At 60.5% G+C, this 19,726-nt stretch overlaps 6 protein-coding genes and 1 long non-coding RNA gene across 8 annotated transcripts; 6 read left to right on the forward strand and 1 right to left on the reverse strand.

Moving 5' to 3' along the window:
• Positions 1-95: 95 nt before the first annotated feature.
• S100A16 (S100 calcium binding protein A16) lies at positions 96-3,728 on the forward strand. 2 transcript variants are annotated; one of them, XM_032712957.1, is made up of 3 exons: positions 96-193; positions 2,807-2,968; positions 3,070-3,728. In XM_032712957.1, the coding sequence occupies exons 1-3, from the start codon at positions 185-187 to the stop codon at positions 3,232-3,234; spliced, it is 336 nt and encodes a 111-aa protein (XP_032568848.1). In that variant the 5' UTR covers positions 96-184; the 3' UTR covers positions 3,235-3,728. The 2 variants fall into 2 exon arrangements, with proteins under 2 accessions (XP_032568848.1, XP_032568849.1); XM_032712958.1 differs by lacking the exon at positions 96-193 and adding an exon at positions 1,915-2,133.
• Positions 3,729-5,500: 1,772 nt separating this feature from the next.
• LOC116799666 (protein S100-A4-like) lies at positions 5,501-6,483 on the forward strand. Its single transcript, XM_032712960.1, has 3 exons — positions 5,501-5,513; positions 5,641-5,788; positions 6,309-6,483. The coding sequence occupies exons 2-3, from the start codon at positions 5,648-5,650 to the stop codon at positions 6,471-6,473; spliced, it is 306 nt and encodes a 101-aa protein (XP_032568851.1). The 5' UTR covers positions 5,501-5,513; positions 5,641-5,647; the 3' UTR covers positions 6,474-6,483.
• A 1,637-nt stretch (positions 6,484-8,120) lies between these two features.
• LOC116799667 (protein S100-A4-like) lies at positions 8,121-9,178 on the forward strand. Its single transcript, XM_032712961.1, has 3 exons — positions 8,121-8,271; positions 8,685-8,838; positions 8,942-9,178. The coding sequence occupies exons 2-3, from the start codon at positions 8,701-8,703 to the stop codon at positions 9,104-9,106; spliced, it is 303 nt and encodes a 100-aa protein (XP_032568852.1). The 5' UTR covers positions 8,121-8,271; positions 8,685-8,700; the 3' UTR covers positions 9,107-9,178.
• A 2,013-nt stretch (positions 9,179-11,191) lies between these two features.
• LOC116799592 (protein S100-A9-like) lies at positions 11,192-11,986 on the forward strand. Its single transcript, XM_032712838.1, has 3 exons — positions 11,192-11,206; positions 11,329-11,488; positions 11,762-11,986. Exons 2-3 carry the CDS (start codon positions 11,333-11,335, stop codon positions 11,984-11,986), a joined length of 381 nt encoding a protein of 126 aa, XP_032568729.1. The 5' UTR covers positions 11,192-11,206; positions 11,329-11,332.
• Positions 11,987-13,537: 1,551 nt separating this feature from the next.
• On the reverse strand, positions 13,538-15,079 carry LOC116799711. Its single transcript, XR_004361113.1, has 2 exons — positions 14,944-15,079; positions 13,538-13,806 (listed from the first exon to the last, which is right to left on the reverse strand). It is a non-coding gene; the product is annotated as an uncharacterized LOC116799711 (long non-coding RNA).
• LOC116799710 (protein S100-A8-like) lies at positions 14,941-15,772 on the forward strand. Its single transcript, XM_032713035.1, has 2 exons — positions 14,941-15,150; positions 15,497-15,772. Exons 1-2 carry the CDS (start codon positions 14,959-14,961, stop codon positions 15,659-15,661), a joined length of 357 nt encoding a protein of 118 aa, XP_032568926.1. The 5' UTR covers positions 14,941-14,958; the 3' UTR covers positions 15,662-15,772.
• Positions 15,773-17,873: 2,101 nt separating this feature from the next.
• Positions 17,874-19,236, forward strand: LOC116799708 (protein MRP-126-like). Its single transcript, XM_032713034.1, has 3 exons — positions 17,874-17,911; positions 18,320-18,478; positions 18,856-19,236. Exons 1-3 carry the CDS (start codon positions 17,903-17,905, stop codon positions 19,042-19,044), a joined length of 357 nt encoding a protein of 118 aa, XP_032568925.1. The 5' UTR covers positions 17,874-17,902; the 3' UTR covers positions 19,045-19,236.
• The last annotated feature ends 490 nt before the right edge of the window (positions 19,237-19,726 follow it).

The following is a 19,726-nucleotide window of genomic DNA, read 5'->3' on the forward strand; positions in this document are numbered from 1 at the left end:
TCCCAGGGAGCCCTTTCCCAGGTGAGCCCAGGCCTGGGAACGCCCTGGGAACGTCAGGGAGGGGTGGGAGCCTCTTTAAAAACCTGGCTGGGCCTGCGGGATGGGTGCAAGGTGAGCAGAGAACGGGCGACATCAGCTCCCAGCTGCCAAACCGGCGTCAGGCGGACACAGCAGGACCCCCAGAATGAGCCAGGTGAGGCTCCAGTGGGAATTCCAGTTCCCCCGGGATGGGGAAGCCCCTTTTGGGGTGAATATTTAACCAGGAGCAGGCCTGGGATGTGCTGCTGCACGTTGGGTGCTGGAAATCCCCCGAGTCCTTCGGCAGCTCCGCGCGCGGGGCCGGGGCGGAGGGACCAGGGGGATTTGGGGGATCACGGGGGGGATCTGGGATGGGAGGAGGGTGCTCTGCATCTGTCGGCCTCCATTGTCTCTGGAGAGACTGACCTGGGGCTGCTAGTGGGGTCTGGCTTCTGGAAAAGGGGGATTTTCCTGTTGTGATGCTGGGCAGGGGTACAGGGAGTGCTGGGGCTGTGTCCAGCTGTGGGTCCTGGCTCCGGGCAGATGTGACTGTGTGAGGAGGGAGAGGGAGAGAAGGAGAGGGAAAGAAGGAGAGGGAAGGGAGAAGGAGAGGGGAAAGGAGAGGGAGAAGCGATGGGACCGTGGTGGTGGGAGTGGAGCAGCCGGTGAGTCCCATCCTGCCCATCCTGCTCACATGGTGCCCAGCTGTGCCAGTGTCCCCGTGTCCCACCCCGGGGACAGTGTTCCCATGTCCCACTGTGGTGACAGTGTCTCCATGTCCCACTGCAGCGTCAGAGTCCCATCCCAGTCCCCGTATCCCACCCCAGTGATGTCCCTGTGCCCCACTGTGGTGCCAGTGCCCCTGTGTCCCACCCTGCTGCCAGCGTCCCCCTGTCCCACTGTGGTGCCAGTGTCCTTGTGTGCCACCCCACTGTCAGTGCCCCTGTGTCCCACCCCACTGCCAGTGCCCCTGTGTCCCACCATGGTACCAGTGTCCCTGTGTTCCCCTGCTGTGCCAGTGTCTCTGTGCCCCGCCCCGGTCACGGTGTCCCCGTGCCCCCAGCTGGCCCCGGGGCTCTCCGTGGTTGCCGGGCTGGTGCCATGAGTCAGCGGCGGAGCAGCCACCACGATGCCCCGAGGACGGGCTGGGTGCTGGTGGCAGGGGACTGGTGACACCAAACTGGGGTCCCCGGTGGGTACAGGGGTGGCAGTGCAGGGGGTGCTCCTGCCCTGGTGCTGCTGGATCCCCTCTGTTGGTGATGAATGACCAGGGAGGAGCCGGAATCTCTGGTGAGAGGCTCTCGTGGCCCTGCCAGTGCTGGGACAGCTCCAAGGCCAGAGTGCCGAGAGCTGGGGACGGTCCCTGGTCCTGGAATGACAGAGTGACCCTGGGCCATGGCAGTGTGGCACAGCAGGGGCTCCCACAGGGACAGGGATGGCCTGGGAGGACAGCTGGGGACAAGGACGAGCCTGGGGCTGAGCCTCATGTCTCGTGTCACCACCCTGACGTGCCGCCGTCCTCGGCCTGGGGCTGAACTGGGGAGGATAAGGGCAAAGGGAGGGGACAGGAGCCAAGGCTGGGGCACGGGGCAGGTCCTGCCTGTTCCCTGGGCTGCAAACACCCTCTGGAGGTGTCCCCAGAGAGGGGGACAGTGCTGGGCCACCCCTTGGGGCTCCACACAGCCCACCCCGTTGGCTTCCTCCAACACCCATGTGGCCACCGGTGCCATGATGGTCAGTGCTGGAACCCAGGGCTAGTGTAAATCCACTTGGAACAACAGGGAGCAACACACTCCAAGTCCTGGCCACTGACCAGGCAGGAAAGAGCCCAGAGCAGACAAGGTGACGCAGTTCCCGTCCCTGCCTTCCTGGGATGTGGCCGCTGGACCCCGTGACAGGGACCATCCTGTCGGGCCCATCCTGTCGGAGCTTCCTGGCTTGGGGCAGCCTCGGGACGGAGGGGAGAGGACGGAGACCCCAGGCAGGGATCAGGCAGGATTGGACCCCCGGGATTTGGGGGGGCAGCCTGGGCCGTGCTTGTGGGGGGCTCGGGCGGGCCCGGCCCTGCCCTGCTGGGCTGTTCCCGGAGCTGTGAAGCAAGAGGAGGGTTGGCTGGTAATTCCTGCCCCTGTCCTGCCACAGCTCCCGGCCCCATTCCTGCCTAATGAGCCCTGGGAAGGGAGGTTGGGCCCTGCTCAGCCCTGCGGCCCCGGGGCCATAATTACCACCAGGCCCACGCGTGCGGGGGTGGCTGCTGGGGGGGCGGGCGGGGCGGGCACGGGGGGCACCCAGGGGTTTTGGGGTGATCCTGGACCATGTGGGGAGATGAGCACCCAGGCACCACCACCTATTTGCCTTCCCATGGATTCCAGGCTTTTCATGGCTGATTCCAGGCTGAGTCCATGGCCGGTTCCAGGTCAAATCCATGGCTGGTTCCAGGCTGAATCTATATCTGATTCCAGGCTGAATCCATGGCTGGTTCCAGGCTTCCCATGGATTCCAGGCTGAATCCATGGTTGGCTCCAGGCTGAATCCATGGCTGGCTCCAGGCTGAGTCCATGGCTGGTTCCAGGCTGGATCTATATCTGATTCCAGACTCAGCCCATGCCTGATTCCAGGGTGAATCCATGGCTGGTCCCAGACTGAGCCCATGCCTGATTCCAGGGTGAATCCATGGCTGGTCCCAGGCTGGTTTCACCTGCTGGGAGGCTCATGCTGACCCCCCTGCTCAGCCCTGAGCTTTGGGCTGCCATGGGGGGGTCCCTCAGCACCGTCCCTGCCCCCTCAGGCAGCGATGTCGCAGTGCACGGAGCTGGAATGGGCCGTCCAGGTGCTGGTGAACAACTTTGACAAGTACTCGAGCCGCTGCTGCTGCTGCAAGAAGCCGCGGCGCATCAGCAAGAAGGATTTCCGCAAGATGCTGAGCCGGGAGCTCAACCACATGCTGACGGTGAGCGCGGGGCGGGCGGGGCCGGGGGGTCCTGCCCCTGCCGCTCCCAGGGGGTCCCCCTGCCCCGCACCCCGGTGTGAGCGGCTCTGCTCCCCCCCCAGGACACCGGGAACCGCCGCGCAGCCGACAAGCTCATCTGCGACCTGGACGAGAACAAGGACGGGCGCATCAGCTTCGACGAGTACTGGACCTTGATAGGCGGCATCGCCAGCCCCATCGCCCAGATCATCCGCCAGCAGGAGCAGAGCATCAAATTCACCAAGTAGCCGCTGCACAGGACCCTCCTGGACCCCCCTGCTCCTCCACGACCCCCCCTGCTTTGTGCCCTCCCCGAGCCCCAGCTCGCCCCGGGCCACCTCGGCTCCCCAGGGCTCTGCCGACCGAGCCGTGCCGGGCTGTGACGGAGGCGGGACGACCCTGTGGGTGGGATTTGGGGACGCGAGGCTCCTCCTCGCCGTACCTGCCCTGCCCTCCTCCCCTTCCACGAGCCCTGTCGGGGGAGAAGCGAAGGGAGGACTTGTGTTCTGCGTGTTCTCAGAGCTCCGCTGGCAGAACCCCCGTCACAGCCGGGACCCCCCCTCTCCCCTTGCGGCTCCCCCTCAGAGCGGGGGGGTCTTCCTGGGCAAAGGGGGCCTTTCCCCGTGCCCGGGCTGGTGGAGGGAGTGCCCCGGCCGGTGCTCGGGGCTCGGCGCGGCCCCCTCGGGTGACACCCCCGTGGTTATTTATTGCGGCAATAAAATCCGGAGGAGCAGCGGGTGACGCTGAGGGTCTGCCTTCCCTGTGCTCCGAGGGGGCGGGGGGGCCCAGGGAGGGGGTCTGCCCTGTCCCCTACCGCCCGCACAGTCACACCCTGGTGACAACGCCCGTCCCGGTCACCGCGGGGCTGACGGAGCACCACGAGGTGTCAGCAGACACCGCGCACTCCCAGCGCCCACCACACCCCAACCAACCCTCTGCCTGGGGACAGGGGTGGCGGCCGCTGCCACAGCTCTCCTGGGGGACCCCCTCTGTGTCCCCAAGGGGGTCCCCGGCAGCCCGGAATTACAGCTCCATATTCCAGCGGCTCCGCGGCTGCCCCGACCCCGGGGGGGGGGTCTCGGGGGACCCCCCCATTCCTGTCCTGCATCCCGGCACATTGCAGACCCCCCACCCGGGATGGGGACGGGGCAAAGCTGTGCCGAGACCTCCAGGGACCCCCAAAGGCCCCCAGGGACCCCCGTGCTCAGCAGGGTTGGGCTCGTCGCGCTCCGCAACGCCCACGGTGCGGGCAGGGAGCCCGAGCCGCTCCGGCTCTTCCGGGGATTTTCCACTGGGAAGGGACTTGGGCGTGGACCTACGAGCGTGGCGGTTGCCCCCCACGAGCCCCACTCGCACGGCAGGGGGGTGACGGCACCGTGAAACCGCGGCCCCCATCCCCTCCCAGGCAACTCCTCGTTGCTCTCGTTCCGCTGCAGGAGCATCTCTGTCCCCTGCCTGTCCCCCTGCCTGTCCCCCTGCCCACGGAGCCCCCTCTGCCCGGCCCCGCAGCTCCGGGGGTCCCCGGAAAACCGGGATTCTCGCCGTGGGAGCGAGGTGGGGCCGCGGCTGAGTCACGGCCGAGGAATCCCCGTGGGGCGAGGGCTGGGCCGTGACTCACCCCGCGGTTTGTGGGGCTGGGCCGGGCCCCGCTCCCGCCGCTCCCACGGAATCCCAGCGATCCAGCCTCGATCCTCGGGGTCCCTCCGGAACGGACCCTCAGCGTGGGGGCAGCCAAACCCCAACACCTCATTTCTAGGTGCAGCAAATGGGAACATTTTAGAATATTACCCTTTCTTGTGTCCCCTCCCACCCCTGGGAGGGTGTGGGGGTCAGGGAAGATCTTGCTGCTCCCTAAAACAGGTCCCCCATGTGCCCAGCTATGGAATCCCAGAGAATCTTGGGTGATCCCACCTCCTTAAGGGTGGGACACCACACAAACCCCCCTGGCGTGGCTGATGCCCCCCTGTGCCGTGGTCCTTGACCTCAGTGACCCTCTGTGCCAAGGACAAGGGGATGAACTCAGCTTCTGGGTGCTCCTGAAGGACCTGGAGAACGACAAGGACAAGGTGATGGACTGGAAGGAGGACGTGGCTCTCCTGGGGGAGCACAAATCCTGACCCTGTGCCTGGTGCTAAGCAGGTGCTAAAGCTCAGGAACCCACCAGGCAGCACCAAACCCCAGCCCACGGCTCAGATAAATCCACTGTCACCCCCCTGCCCCAAATATTCCCTTGGATTGGGGTCACCAGGAAGGGATTGCTCAGGACCACCCATGCTGGGGGTGTGAGGGACAGTGCAGTGATGGTTTAGGGGGCACATGGGCTGGTGACCCCACCAGCACCCAAATCCCCCCCCTCTAATGGGATCACACAGCTCGTTAGGCAAAAATGGGGCGCGGGCGAAACCACCCTGGTGGAGCTGCTGGGAAAGCCCCGGGGGGCACGGGGGCAGTGCCACCCCCACCGGGCTATAAATGCCCATCCTGCCCTGGCTGCAGCATCCTGTGTGTCCTCAGGGCTGCTGACCAGGTGAGTCTCTGCTCCTCTTCCTCCCCACACCCCAAACCCTCCCCGAGGGCCGTGGGGGCTGCAGGGGAACGGCCCGGGCAGGGTGGGGGGCACAGACCCTGAGCCCCCGTCTTGCTGTGCCCTCCAGGCTGGCCATGGCGTGTCCCCTGGAGCAGGCACTGGCTGTGATGGTCACCACCTTCCACAAGTACTCGGGGAAGGAGGGGGACAAGTTCAAGCTCAGCAAGGCCGAGCTCAAGGACCTGCTGAACAAGGAGCTGCCCATCTTCGGGAGTGTAAGTGGCCATGAGGGACATCCCTGGGCGGCCTTTGGAGGTGCCCGGGGGAGGGTGGGAGGTGTTAGAATGGTGGATGCAGCCCAGAGGAGCCTTGTGCTCCGGGGAGAGCCCTGGGGAAGAGGAGGAGGAGGGATGAGACCAGGAGGAGCTGAGCCAGAGCAACCTCAGCCCAAAAGGAAATTTGGCTTTTTTTATGCCCCCCGAAATATTTAGTTTGGCAAAGGAAATCACGCTCTGATTTCCATTTTCTAATCATTTTTTTTAACCCCCAACTTCCACTTCTTTAAAACCTTGTGGTTTAAATTGGGAAAAGGGAGGAGAAGTTTTTTAGCCCAACTTTTCCACATCCCAGAGGCACATTTGGTGCAGCTGCTCCAGCACTGCCCTGTCACAGGTGCAGCTTTCCAGGCCACCTCCTTCCAAAGGCAAAGGGAAAACCCTCCTTCCAGGCAGGGTGAGGGGAGCAGGGCTGGAAGGGCAGGTTGGGGACACCCCAAAACCTCTCATGCCCCACCAGAAACAAATGGATGAGGCAGAATTCAAGCGGCTGGTGAACGACCTGGACCACAACAAGGACAGCGAGGTGGATTTCAAGGAGTACGTGTGTTTCCTGGCCTGCATCACCATGGGCTTCAACGACTTCTTCAAGGATGACCCCAGCAAGCAGCACCGCAGGAAGTGACCCCCCACCCCTGCCCAGAGGGGCTTTCAATAAAAGCTTTCCCCAGTTCTGGGTGTGCTCCAGGGGTTCTGTGCCTGCTGGGTAACGGGCAGAGAGTGATTCATACCTTCCTCCAGCTCCCTGGGATTTTCCATGCTGTGATGCAGCCCCGGAAGGCGTTTTCTGGAGGAGTCTGAGCTGCTCGGATGCCCCCCCTGAGCTGTCCTTGCTGGCTCAGGGAGAGACTCAGTGCACTTTGGCCCGAAACAGCTGAGGTTTGAGTGCCCACCGTGGGTTTTAGGTGGGCATGAGCTGCCCTGGGCACCTCGTTGGGTTTGGGGAGAGAAACTGGGGTGGAGGAACTGGACAGAGAGACACAAACCCAGAGCGTGTCCCCAGACCCCTCCAGGAGACCCTCAGCCCCCCTGGGGGTGGGCCTGTGCTGGGGGGCTGCACTGGAGGTCAACCCAACCCCCCTGAGTTCTCCAGGGAGCCCTGGGGCTGCAGACAGGCAGGAATTTCCTGGGATGTGACTGGGAGCCACAGGGTTCCCCTTCCTCCTCCTCCCATTGCTGAGGCAGCTCTGGGCAGGTCTGGGCTGGTTTGCAGAAGGTGCAGAAGCTGCTCTTTGGCTTTTCCACAGGAACCATCCCAGATTTAAAAAGCCCTCACAAAGCCTCTGCACCAGTCCATGACAGAGCAGACCCCTGGCAGAGCCTGTCCCCAAGGGCCCAGGTCTTCCCTGAGCCCCTCCAGGTCCTTCCTTGAACCCCTCCAGGTCCTTCCTTGAACCCCTCCAGGTCCTTCCTTGAGCTCTCCAGGTTCTCCCCAAGGCCCCCATGTCCTTGTTGAGTCCTACCACGTCCTCAGTGAGCCCCTCCAGGTCCTTCCAGCACTTGCCCAGCAGCTCCAAACTTTGCTCTGCCCCTTCCCAGAGTCTTTATGAAGAGCCCCAGGAGCTTCTGTCCCCTCCCAGTAACTCACACCAGTTTGCACTAAGGAGGGGAGGAGGTTCAGGCTGGGGGTTTCTCCTGCCAAAATGTAAAGAAACCCCCGACCTGGGGAGATGTCAGGGGGTGTCTGGGGAGCTTTCACATCCCACTGAGCTTTGGAGCAGCCCGGAGCTTCATCCCCTGCTTTTCTCTCTCTGTTCCCCACAGCAGCAGGTCCCCTCTGAGGGGGCTGGGAGGGCACTCGGGGGCTTTGTCAGCCCTCAGCCCATGTCTGGGGGGTTGGAAACTGCCGGTTCCTGGTGTTCTCCACAGCTCCTGACACGTGCCTGGGCCACGCAGGCACCGAAATAGCGCCGGGTTACACAACGGGGCGTTGTGACGCTGCCCTCGGAGCCAGGAAACAAAATCGCTGCCAGGAGAGTCAAAAACAGACAGAAAAACCCTCAGCACAGCCCCTCCCCACCATGGACAGACCCCGCTGGGCTCCAGAATCCCTCGGGATGCTGCCAAAACCCTCGCGTGTGGCCCCACCTGCCCGCGCTGGCACAGGTGGGATGCGGTGCCCGCCGCTCATCCCGTGTGCCCAGGGATTCTCCTGGACCGGGAGGTCCCTGCCCAGCCCCAGGGGCACGTTTTGTTCTTTCTAACCCCAAGCAACCCCCAGGAGCAGGAAAATTGAGGGGGGAGGGGGGAGGGCAGGGCTGCTCCCGGGCTTTCCTCTCCTCCTTTTCCAGCGGGCGCTGGATCGCTGGTTCCTCCCCGCCCGGGGCCGAGGGAGGTGGCCCAGGCGGGGCTATAAATCCCGTGGCCCGGCTCCGTCTCCTCTCCCGCCCTTCCCGTCCTCCGCTGTTCCCTTTGAGCTCTCGGTGAGTTGTATTTTCCCCGCGATTCCCCATCCAGCTGCTCTCCAGATGTTGCCGGTGGCGCATCCCACAGCGGGGTCCCCTGGCAGAGGTTTTCCCTCGGGGATGAGAGGGAGGTTCCTGCTGGGGGAGCCGAGTTCCAAGGCTGGATTTCACCTCCGAGGGCTGGAAAAGCACCTGAGTCCCCCCCCCGCCTGGCCTGGGCAGGAGGGGGGTGTGGCCCCCCCTTTTCCCCTCTGACACGGCCTTTTTGGGGGTTCTCCAGCCTGGCTGGAAGCAGGAGGCTGGAATTAGGGAGGGAATGGTGCATCCCAGTGTGTGCCCAGGAATGGGGCACCGGTCTGGGGGTGGGAGACGCTGTTGCCCCCCAGCACAGGGGGGAGCCAAACTTTGCTCTCAGCTGTTTGTCTCTCCAGGTCTCCCGGTGTCCCCATGGCGAGTCCCCTGGAGCAGGCACTGGCCGTGATGGTCACCACCTTCCACAAGTACTCCGGGAATGAGGGGGACAAGTACAAGCTCAGCAAGGCCGAGCTCAAGGAGATGCTCCTGAAGGAGCTGCCGAGCTTCAGTGTGAGTGGAGGGCAGCGGGTGCCACGTCCAAGGGCGATTCCAGGATTGGGAATGTGGCCCTGGATGCGAACCCCGATTTTAACCCCATTTTTCCCCCGGGCAGAAACAAACCAGCGAGGCCAGTTTACAGCAGCTCATGAGCAACCTGGACTGCAACAGTGACAGCGAGGTGGACTTCCAGGAGTACGTGACCTTCCTGGCCTGCATGGCCATGATGTGCAACGACTTCTTCCAGGACCTCCCGGACAAGATGCCGCGCAGGAAATGAGCGGGGAGCACCTTCCCCGGGCCCTCCCCCTGTCCTCCTGATGCCATTTCAATAAATATCGATTTCAACCAAGTCCCTGCTCCCTTTGCCACGGGGGTCTCGTGCCCCAGGGATGGGGTGTTGTGGCCGTGGGCGAGACCCCGATTCCCTCCCGCGGGGGGGTTGCACGGACGGGGTGAGGAGCGGGAACGAGGGAGGTCCCAGAGTGGATTCTGCTCTGCCTTGGTGTGGACACCGCGTTCCCTGAGCCCTCGGGAACCGCCCGCGAGCCGAGCCCTGGCAGCCGCTCGGGATGAGTCAGCGGCGGGCTCTGAACGCCCCGCAGCCCCGAGAGCTGTTCACGGCCGCACAGAGCGAGGCGGGGGGTTTCCCAGGGATTAGCGGCTCCGGGAGCGGCAACAAAGGCTGAACGACTCTTTTTTTAGCCGTAGCTGCGAAGCTCAGGCAGAGTCAGCGTCTGAGCCCCCGCCCGCGGGGCAGGACCCGCCGCACTGGGCTGTCACGCAGGACCCTCGTCCCTTCCCCTCCCCAGTAAATCCTGAGCGGGGTTTCAGCCGCGTTCCTGCTCGGGGTGGGGTTGTGGAGCTACTTCCCTGTGCACCCAGCCAGCCCTCCTGGGCTGCCACAGGGCACACTCAGCCCAGGGCTATAAACTGTGGGAGCAGCCCCGGCCCCGCTCTGAGCTCCTCCTTCTCATGGATGCCCCTGGGGTTGTGTGTGGGGGTGGCCAGGAGCCACCACAAAATGTAGAGCTGGGGGGGCTCATCCTGGAGAAAAGGAGGCTCAGGGGGGACCTTCTGGCTCTGGAATTCCCTGACAGGAGGGGGGAGCTGGGGGGGGGTCGGGCTCTGCTCCCAGGGAACAAGGGACAGGAGGAGGGGAAACGGCCTCAAGCTGTGCCAGGGGAGGGTCAGGTTGGACATCAGGAGGAATTTCCTCCTGGAAAGGGTGTTCAGGCCTTGGCAGGGGCTGCCCAGGGAGGTGGGAGAGTCCCCAGCCCTGGAGGTGTCCAGGGAAGGCCTGGCTGTGGCACTGAGTGCTCTGGACTGGGGCCAAGGTGGGGATGGGGCACGTGGGTCCCCTTCCTGGCCTGTCTCCATCAGAAAACCTGTCCCTTTGTTTTCCTCTTTTGCAACTGAGGATTTTTTGGGCGCTGGTTCCGGGATTAAGAGGCTGACAGGGAGATGTTTCACCACCACTGTCCTTCCCGTTCCCCAAAAGCCTCCAAGGCCAACCCGGGGCTGGATTTGGGATGAGGGGCTCCCCACCAGCCCCCTCAAGGCACGCAGGGTTGGGCAGTGGGAACACCAGGGGGTCTCCCACATGTGGCAGCATCCCCCCAACACCAAGGGGCACAGCTGGGAGTCGGGAGGGTTTGCCAATGCCCTCGGTTGTCATTGGGCAGCAATTAGAGCTGCTGGGAAGTGCCACCTCCTCAGACCAGCTGGAAGGTTTCCCACACACTGGCATGCCTGGATTTGTACCCAGGATTGACTCCATGGAAATCTATGGACAAGTGATGCAGGGGGAATGCTCTCATGAGTTTGGAGAGGTGGATGGGGGGGGATGTGTTGGCCAACACCAGCAGCACGTTGAGAGGGGCCACCAAACCTCCATCCAGACTCAACAACGACGGGGCAAATGCAATGATGAACCTCATCCCCCATTGGGTAAGCCCAGTGTTATCCCACTGGAGACCCTCACAGGTGTGATCCAGACAAATTTGTCTCCCATCATCTCCACAGACCCCCCCAAACTCTGCAGGAATGTCCCAATGCTGCATCATCACAGACCCCCAGTGACGGCTCCTCACAAATGTCAGTTTTGGTGTTTCCTTGTTTTGTCCTGATGAGTTTGGGGCGTCCCCTCCCTTGTTAACAGGGAGAGCAGCCAGTTTCTGGAGCCGAGAAGTCACCACCTGGGCGTGCTGAGCAGCCTTGCACAATTCCCAGGGTTGCTGCCCCGGAGGAGATTTGAGGGTGTCACAAATCGTAGCTCAGGGAGAGTATAAAAGAGGCGTAGTCTCCTCTGCAGCATCACTTGCTCCTGCTCTCTCTGCTCCTCCTGTGCACCGTCTGCAGAGCCCAGAACTCCTTCAAGGTGAGTAGGTTCTTCCAAAGGGTGCCTTTGTGGTGCCGGAAGTGCCACCGGGACGGGCCAGGAGAGAGGCCAGTCCTCCTCCTCCGACCCGCTTTGATGTTTTGCTGTGTGTCCCTTCCCAGCAGGATGAAAACCGACCTGGAGCTGGCCCTGGAGTGTGCTGTGAACATCTACCACCAGTATGCCGTGCTGAACCGCCCCATCGACGACTACCTGAGCAAGACCGAGTTCTCCAAGCTGCTGAAGGAGACAGCCAAGCCCTTCCTGAACGACACCAAGCCGGTAAGGTCATGGAATCATGGAAGGGGTGGGTGGGAAGGGACCTCAAAGATCACCCCATTCCACCCCCTGCCATGGGGACACCTCCTGCTAGACCAGGTTGCTCCAACCTGGCCTTGGACACTTCCAGGGATGGAAGAGCCGAGTGTTGTGGGAATGGTGCCCTCCTTGGGGCTGGGGCTTCCCAAAGGGAAGAAGGGTTTTTCTGGGGTTCAGTCCTCCCAGCTGAGGGCTGGCAGGGTGAGCCTGAGCCCTGTTCTGTCTGTCCTGCTGCAGCCCAACACGAGCACCGACGACTACATCAACCAGCTCTTCAACAAAGCTGACGGGAACCACGACGGGCGCCTCAAGTTCACCGAGTTCATGACCACGCTCAACCTGGTGGCCATCAATGCCCATGACAGGTCCCACAAGGGCCCTGGTGGGGACCATGACCACGGGCACAGCCATGACCACGGGCACGACCACGGGCACGACCATGGCCGCCGTCCCCGGAACTGAAGCGTCTCCCGGGGTGTCTGTGCCCACGGGGCTTTGCTTTCCCAGCACCAGCATCCCTTCCCTGGAACCAAAGCCTTGTCAGCTGCTTCTACCTGTGGCACTGAAATAAAATCCTTTACTTTGAGCACCAAATGCATCTTGTTACGTGTTCTGGGGGCTCCAGGGATGGGTGGGATTCCAGATTCCCACCCAACCCATGGCTGGGGGGGTTAAACACAGATTGAGCTGGAGGAGCAACAGGAGGGGAAGGTGGCACAGGGGGATCTTGCTCTGGGCAGAGTGGGGAGTCCCCACCGAGCAAAACAGGCTTTGTGGGCTCCTGAGGGGGGGTCAGATCCCAGTGTGCTCCCACTGCTCAGTGGGAGGATGGTCCCAGCATCCTCCACCTCAGCAGACAGTGAGTGTGTCCTCAGTAGGAGCAGCTGGAGCACTCCCAGCCCTGCTTCTCCCAGTCCTCTTTGGATCAGCTCCAGGACACAACAGGGGGGAAGCACCAGAGCATTCCTAGCCCTTCTTCTCCCAATCCCTTTTTGGATCATCTCCAGGACATGCCAGGGGTGAAGCACAGGAACATCCCTAGCCCTGCTTCTCCCAAATCCCCTTTGGACCAGCTCCAGGATGTACCAGGGGGGTAACAGAGGTGGGGAACATCCCCAGCCCTTCTTCTCCCAGTCCCCCTTTGGACCAGCTCCAGGACATGCCAGGGGTGAAGCACAGCGGGGGGGGGGTCCTTCCCCAGGTCTCTGCCAAACCCCAGCCCTGGAGTTGGAGGTGCTACATCCTGAGGGTGCCTGTGATGCTTTTGCAACCCCCAAAGCAACCAGCTGGCCCCAGCCCAGCAGAGAACGAGGCTGAGGGGCTCCAGGAGCTCCAGGGGGCTGATGTGGGGCAGCTCTGTGGCAGGAGCTGCTCGGAGGTGCCGCCCTGGTCACACGCAGTGGTGACTCTGCACAATGGAACTGGGGGGTTTTACAGGGTGGGACGACAGCCCCCCGAGTCCTGGCACTTCTAAAGGTCACCGTGAGCTCCTGGGGGGCAGAAACAGGAGTGACAAAGAGCTCCTGACTGTGCTGGTGAGTGTGCACTGAGGAGGAAACCCTCAGGCTCAGGAGGCTCCGACATTTCCAATATCAGCCGAAACCAGGAGCCCGTCCCACGTGAAACCCAACCATTGTGAGGGGACTTGCACCCCGTGACACAGATCACTGCTGTCAGGCTCCACAAGGGATTTGGGGAGCAGCCCTTGTCTCCTGGAGGCAGATGCCACTCACTGTCCTGTCAGGGCACCCTGGTGGCACTTGGGCATCGCTCCCCTTGCAGGCCTGGGCACCGTGAGCTGCCCCCCCCCACAGGTTTTGGGGAACAAAAAGGAGGAAAAACAGGAATTCAGGGCCCAGATGTCACATGTGGGGGCTACACAAGCCTCCAAACCTTGCCCAAGGCTTTCCCTGTCGGCTGAGGAATGAGGATGCAATTTGGGACTGCTGACAGTCCCTAATGAGCGGAGCCGGAACACAAAAAGAGCAATAATGTGAGTCAGGGATACGGGAATAAAACTCATGCAACAGTTCCTGCCACTGCCCCTGGGCCACATGAGGAGCATCCTCAAACAGGACTGGTTACCCTCTTGTTCTGCTGGTCCTCTCCTCTTCCTGGTATCTGTTGTCTTGGTTTAAATCTTCTGAGAGTCTCCTCATTCTTCTGGACGGGTGACACAGAGGTGACAGCTGCAAAACATTTGGTGGCTCATCCACCAGCCCGTGGAGACCCTGAGCTCGGCTTTTCTTCTGGTTTTATGCCTGGTTTCCTCCAGAAAATTCCTGGAGCGAGAGGAAAGGTCTGGTGTGGGTGACGTGAAGATAGAAAGGAATGGAAAACACTCTGGAAAACCAGTTTTAAAAGGCAGATGCTGCTTCGTGCTGGGGAGAGTCCAACCAGTTGGGGTTGTAGAAAGCAGAGAAAAACAGAAAAACATGAAAAATAGAACCAGGGGACAAACTCACCCCCGTTTCTGTGCAAAACAGCCCGACTTTCTCCCCCACCAGTCTGAAAACGTGTGAATTTTTGGGGCATTGCAAAACTTGCCCAGTTCTGGCAAATTGTGCCAAGGTGGCCTTGCCCTTCCCACCCAGGTGTGACCACACACCCGGCGTGGGTCCCCTCCTGCTGCACGTGGGGCCTGGCAGAGGTGACAGCCGGGGCAAGGACGGCGTTTCCAAAGCCCGGTGGGTGCAACCAGGAACTGCCTGAGGAGGAACGAGCCGGGAGGGGCTCGGGAAGGGCCCACCCGGCAATTTCCAGGAGCGGGAAAGGCGAACTCAAGCCGCTGCTTGTGGCAGGTGTGTCACCAGCTGTGGTGAAACCGCCCCTCAGCCGGGGATAAAAGGGCTGCCCGGGCTCCGGGAGCACAGAAGGGACCTGCTCTCTGCACACCCTCCTCGAGACCAGGGTGAGTGGGACCTCCAAGGGACACGGGGAGGGAGACGCAGTTTTGGACGTGGACTCAGTCCAGGGGGGTAGTTTCTGCTCAGGGCAGGGGAGGAGGCTGGTTTGTGCTGCAAAACAAGGATAAATTCTTGCATGATATGGAATATATATAATATATAATGCATGTGTTTTATTACAATATATATATGTGATAATATATGTTATATATTGTTATATATTATATATATTAAAATAACATAACATAGGCATAATTTGGCATAATATATAATATAACATAATATAATATATTATATATTATATATAAAATGTATTATATATTATATACTATATATTATATAGAAATGAATGAATGAATATTATATATAGAAATAACACAATATATATTTTGGCATTACATATAAAATAGAACACAGCCTCCAGGGCCGGGCAGGGGCAGCTCCCCCTCCCTGGGGTGCCTGATTTTGGGCCCATTTCACAGCTTTGAGGTGTTTCCCAGTTTCTGCAGGTACCTCCCGAGCTCAGCCATGTCTGTCAGCACCCACAGCCACGCCGAGAGCCGGCAGTTCCCTGGGAATTGCACCCTGGAGAGGGCCCTGAACACCATCGTGGACGTTTATCACCGTTACAGCGTCCGGCAGGGAGAGCTCGACCTCCTCAGCGCCAACGACTTCAAGACGCTGATCACCGAGCAGGCCCCCACCTTCCTGCAGGCCTGTGTGAGTGCCAGAGGGGCTCCCTGGGGGAGCATTCCCTCGGGATGTGCCGGGGGACGAGGCTGAGTTGGCTCTGAGGGAATGGGGAGCAGGTCCCACCACGGTCATGGTTCACTGTGGTCAGACTTGTGGGGCCACCTGAGCTCTCTCCTCCAGCCAGAGGGACTCGGGACAAGTGTCCATTTAGGGCTTAATTAGGGGCTAATTGCACTGTAGGAGAGGGTCATGATGTCCTGCAGACCCAGGCACATCCCTGGGCATGGAGGGACCCAGCTGGCTCTGTCTCCACTGGTGGAATCGGAGCCCAGGGAGGGGACACACTAAAACCTCTCCTGTCCCCCAATTCCAGGGCAGGAACCAACGTGGTTACTTGGACAAGATCTTCAAGGAGACCGACCTCGACAAGGACAAGGAGCTGTCCTTCGAGGAGTTCAGCATCGTCCTGGCCAAGGTGGCTGATGATGCCCATCGCATCAGCCACGGCTCCGACCGCTGCGGGCCCGACCAGGACTGAGCCTCGGCTCCCCCCATGGAACACCGGGAACAGGCTGCTTTAGGAACGGGGCTCTGGGTGCTCTCTGCCTGCTGGGATCCCTCACGCCTGTGAGACAATAAAGCATCACTTGAAATCCACCGAGTCCTTCCCGTGCCGGCAATTCCTTCCACATCCCACGGGGGGATGGGAGGGTGGGCACTGGTCCTGGGGGATAACCCAGGGGGTGACAAGCCCTGCTCTTCCCTCCGCCCACATCAGCCCTTAAAAGTGTGTTTGGAAAGAGTTTTGCAACCCTTGCCAAGCTCGGGGTGCCCTGCCAGGGCTCAGCTCCTCTGGGCACAACCAACCCTGGGCACCTGGAGACACATCCTGAGTTCCCCAGGCCCTCCCAGTCCCTCCAGGGAGCAGTCCCCTGCTGGCCTTAGGGACGGGGTTGTAGGTGGACAGGGGGCTGTGCAAGTCCTGTGCAAGGGGGGCTGCAGAGCCAGTAGAAAGTTGTGCCAGGACACGTTCCTGGGACCCTCAGCACTGCCTGGGCTCCCCGGTCACCCCAGGTCACAACCAAACAGCCAGGGGCTCATTCCTCTTGCCTGTGGGCACATCCAAGGATCCAGCCACTATCCCACCTTGGAAACCCCTCCCACACCCTTGTTCTTCCCCACCTCCAGGGTGATAAAGTGACCAAAAGGGGGGTTTCCTGATATTGCTACAAAATTCTGCAACGCCGGGGATGGTCCCGGACACCCTGTTGTGAAACAGCCCAGACCTTCTCCAGACCTTCTGAGCATCAGAACACCCCTGTTGTGAAATGCAGAGCACCCCCAGCGAGGGCTGGAGCCCGGGGGGGCTGTTGTATCACAGAATTATTCCCAGAATCACTGAGGATGGAAAAGCCCTCCAAGGTCATCAAGTCCAACCTTTGACCATCTCCCAGAGCACTCAGTGCCACATCCAGTCGTTCCTTGGACACCTCCAGGGCTGGGGACTCCCTCACCTCCCTGGGCAGCCCCTGCCAAGGCCTCACCACCCCTTCCAGGAAGAAATTCTCCCTGAAAAGCAGTTTGTAGACCAAGGCTGCACCTCTGAGCAGCTCCCTGCATGGTGCTGCCCCACATCAGCTCCTCTGGAGCTCACCCCAGGCCTGTCCATGGCCCTGTTTTGGCCTCCACTTTGTGTCTGAGACCAACACAATGCTTGGCAGGTTAAACAAACCCCAAAACGAGTCTGCTGAGTCAGCAGGCAGCGCTTTTTGATGAAGAAACACTGGAAAGTCTCGTTTTGCTCCCAAACTTGGCAGCTCCGAAGCCAAAGCGCCTGCGCTGGGTCTGTGCCACGCTGAGAGACAACAACAACAGAAGCCACAGAGTGAGGACAGAGTCCCAAAAAGTGCAAAAAAAAATAAACACCTTTCAGCCAGACCTGGTCTGTGCAGCTCAGAGCACACCTGGGGTGGGGACAATCCACCCTTGGGGGTGAAATGGAGCTCCTGGAGCCCTGCCAGGCCCGGCACACGCCCTGGATTATGTGTCTGTCACGGAAAGACATTTGCTGCAGGCAGGGGATGGTCCCTCAGTGCCACCTCTGTGCCCGTGTCACACGGGCAGCCCTGGCACTGCTGCCAGGCCTGTGCTTGTGGCACTCGCTGGTCTGGGTGGAGACAGATGGGTCAAAGGTTGGATCTGATGATCTTGGGGGGCTTTTCCAATGTAACAAAGCACTGGGACCCTTTGGGGTGCCCCAGCTCTGCAGGGATGGGGACACTCACTGGAGAAGGGCAGGAATGATGGCGTGGGTGCCCTGTGGCACCAGAAGACACCCCTATGAATGAGCAAAACCAGGTGAAGTGGAAGAATCCCAAGGGAACGGACTTTTGGCAAGAGTTGGTGGAGAATTGATCACAATTTTCCCACATTTCCTCATTTCCCACATGCTGGGAAGGAGGGAACAGGGTGAGGGCAAAGTTCACAGCTCAAACCTCAACCAGGTGAAGGGGACCCACCTGAGGGGACATTTCCATGCCCTGCCCACCCCCTGCCACCCCGGTGGAGTCTGTGACACCCCGACCTTGCGGGAAAAGCCACAGAGACCCTTTTTAAGGAACTGCCCCTGAGCCTTAAGCAATGCCCAGTGTGTCATGAGCATGGACTGGAACTGGATGAAACAGGGACATTTCACAACCTTTCATGGCCAGGGTATAAGAGACCCCTCGCTTGGGACCTGCCCCACACCAGCCCCAGGCGATCTCACTCTGCTGCCAAGATGAGCAAGGCAAGTCCAATGTGCATTTAAGGTCTCTTTTCCAGGTGCTGGTTGGGCCACCAGAGGTGTGAAGACCCTCAGGGAGCATCTCATCATGACCTGCCATCAGCTGCTGGCAGAGCACAACCAGCTCCACTCAGGCTCATCCCACAGGGAGGGATGTTTTCTCCTGGAGGAGGTTCCCCCCTGGCACGTTCTGACCACCAAAGGGGCTCCAGGACATCAGATCTTGTGCTCTGTATCTCTCCAGAGGTTTTTGGGGTGCTACCAGCTGGTTTGGGAGCTCCAGCAGTGCCAGGAAGGAGGCACATTTCGAGGGAAAACCCCCCTGGCCGTGTCCTCACCGCCCTGGTTACGGCAGATTTCCACACCCATTGTGGCTCTTGCTGTTATTTGGTGCAACCCTTTCTCTTCCAGAGCTCCCAGAGCCAGGAGCAGCTCTCCGAGCTGGAGAAGGCCATGGATGTCATCATTGATGTCTTCCACCAGTACTCCAGGCGGGAGGGGGACAGGGACACCCTGACCAAGAAGGAGCTGAAGCTCCTCATTGAGAAGCAGCTTGCCAACTACCTGAAGGTGAGTGGGCCCAGAGCAGGGTCCACATGGGGAGGGAGCTGGGCTGGACCCCCCCCAACCTGGATATCTCCTGCCCAACCCTCCCTGTCCAACCAGCCCTCTGCAAACCTGCTCCATAAAGACAGAGGAAGGAATCCCACCCAGGTCTGGGTGAACCTGCAGCCGGATATTGATCCTCATCCCCTCCTCCACAAAAATCAGGGTTAGGCTACCCAGGAGCTCCTTTGCCATCTGGAAATGGGCTCAGAAACACCACCTCCAAATCCCACTATTTTTGCAACTCCCTTTTCTAGTGTCGAGTGAAGGGTTTTTTGCCCAAGGAGAGATTTGAGCTGTGAGTGATGCTCCCCCTCACCCTGTCCCTTCCTCCTCTGCAGCACGTGAAGAACAAGGCCACCATCGACGAGATCTTCAAGGACCTGGACATCAACAAGGACTCCCAGATCAGCTTCTGCGAGACGATGCTGCTCGTCCTCCGCGTCACCAGCGCCACCCACGAGCACCTGCACGAGGTGGAGGACCAGCAGCACCACCACCACCACCACCAGCACCAGCACCACCACTGAGCTGGGCTTGGCCCCTCGGCCGCGCTGCAGCCCCTGGTTTCCTCCCCCCCATGGAAAATTTCGGGCTGGGAAAGGCTCCAGGATCAAACCCAACCTCGGACCACCCCTCTCTGCCCACCTCCCTCCCCCCCTTCTGCAAAGTGTGGTGGGTTTGCTGCCAAATAAAGATTTGCCCTGAGGCTGCCAAAGCTCTGCTGTGTCTGTGTGGGTTTTCCTCCAGGCGAGTCCTGCACTTTCCTCTCTCCTTAAACCCTGCAAATCCGGGGGGGGGGGGAAATCCTTGGAGACAGGCTCAGGGGAGGTGGACGCGTGGGAAGTTCAGGGTTCCCTCCAGCAGGTGCTCAGGATGCTCCAGGTATCACAATGTGCCCCAGGGGTCACAGAAGACACTAAAATTTGACATTTTCAGCTAGAAAACAACCCCATTTAGGCCTGAAAACACTCCACAGCTCTCCTTGGAGCAAGCTGTGGTGGTGGGCAGGAGCTGGAAGGATGGGTGGGGATGGATAAACACTCTTTTTGGGAGGAACACCCTTTTTAGGGCAGTTTTGCTCCATATGGGGGTGGACATGTTAAGTTTTGGGGCTGCATCCAATAGTAAGGTCCAGCCACCGGGTTTTGCGGGGACAAGAGCCCAGAACAACCCCAACTCCTCCCTCAGAACATCCCAATTTGCCCTGGG

The sequence above is a fragment of the Chiroxiphia lanceolata genome, chromosome 29, assembly GCF_009829145.1.
Source record: "Chiroxiphia lanceolata isolate bChiLan1 chromosome 29, bChiLan1.pri, whole genome shotgun sequence".
Classification (NCBI taxonomy): Eukaryota; Metazoa; Chordata; class Aves; order Passeriformes; family Pipridae; genus Chiroxiphia; species Chiroxiphia lanceolata.

Bases quoted from the DNA above. Each gene is read 5' to 3' on its own strand.
- LOC116799666 (XM_032712960.1), top strand. From the start codon at position 5,648: ATGGCGTGTCCCCTGGAGCAGGCACTGGCTGTGATGGTCACCACCTTC. The intron at 5,789-6,308 runs GTAAGTGGCCAT...ATGCCCCACCAG, and splicing joins AGCTGCCCATCTTCGGGAGT to AAACAAATGGATGAGGCAGA.
- LOC116799708 (XM_032713034.1), top strand. The intron at 18,479-18,855 runs GTGAGTGGGCCC...CCTCCTCTGCAG, and splicing joins AGCTTGCCAACTACCTGAAG to CACGTGAAGAACAAGGCCAC.
- LOC116799710 (XM_032713035.1), top strand. From the start codon at position 14,959: ATGTCTGTCAGCACCCACAGCCACGCCGAGAGCCGGCAGTTCCCTGGG. The intron at 15,151-15,496 runs GTGAGTGCCAGA...CCCCAATTCCAG, and splicing joins CCACCTTCCTGCAGGCCTGT to GGCAGGAACCAACGTGGTTA.
- LOC116799667 (XM_032712961.1), top strand. From the start codon at position 8,701: ATGGCGAGTCCCCTGGAGCAGGCACTGGCCGTGATGGTCACCACCTTC. The intron at 8,839-8,941 runs GTGAGTGGAGGG...TCCCCCGGGCAG, and splicing joins AGGAGCTGCCGAGCTTCAGT to AAACAAACCAGCGAGGCCAG.
- S100A16 (XM_032712957.1), top strand. The intron at 2,969-3,069 runs GTGAGCGCGGGG...CTCCCCCCCCAG, and splicing joins AGCTCAACCACATGCTGACG to GACACCGGGAACCGCCGCGC.
- LOC116799592 (XM_032712838.1), top strand. From the start codon at position 11,333: ATGAAAACCGACCTGGAGCTGGCCCTGGAGTGTGCTGTGAACATCTAC. The intron at 11,489-11,761 runs GTAAGGTCATGG...GTCCTGCTGCAG, and splicing joins TCCTGAACGACACCAAGCCG to CCCAACACGAGCACCGACGA.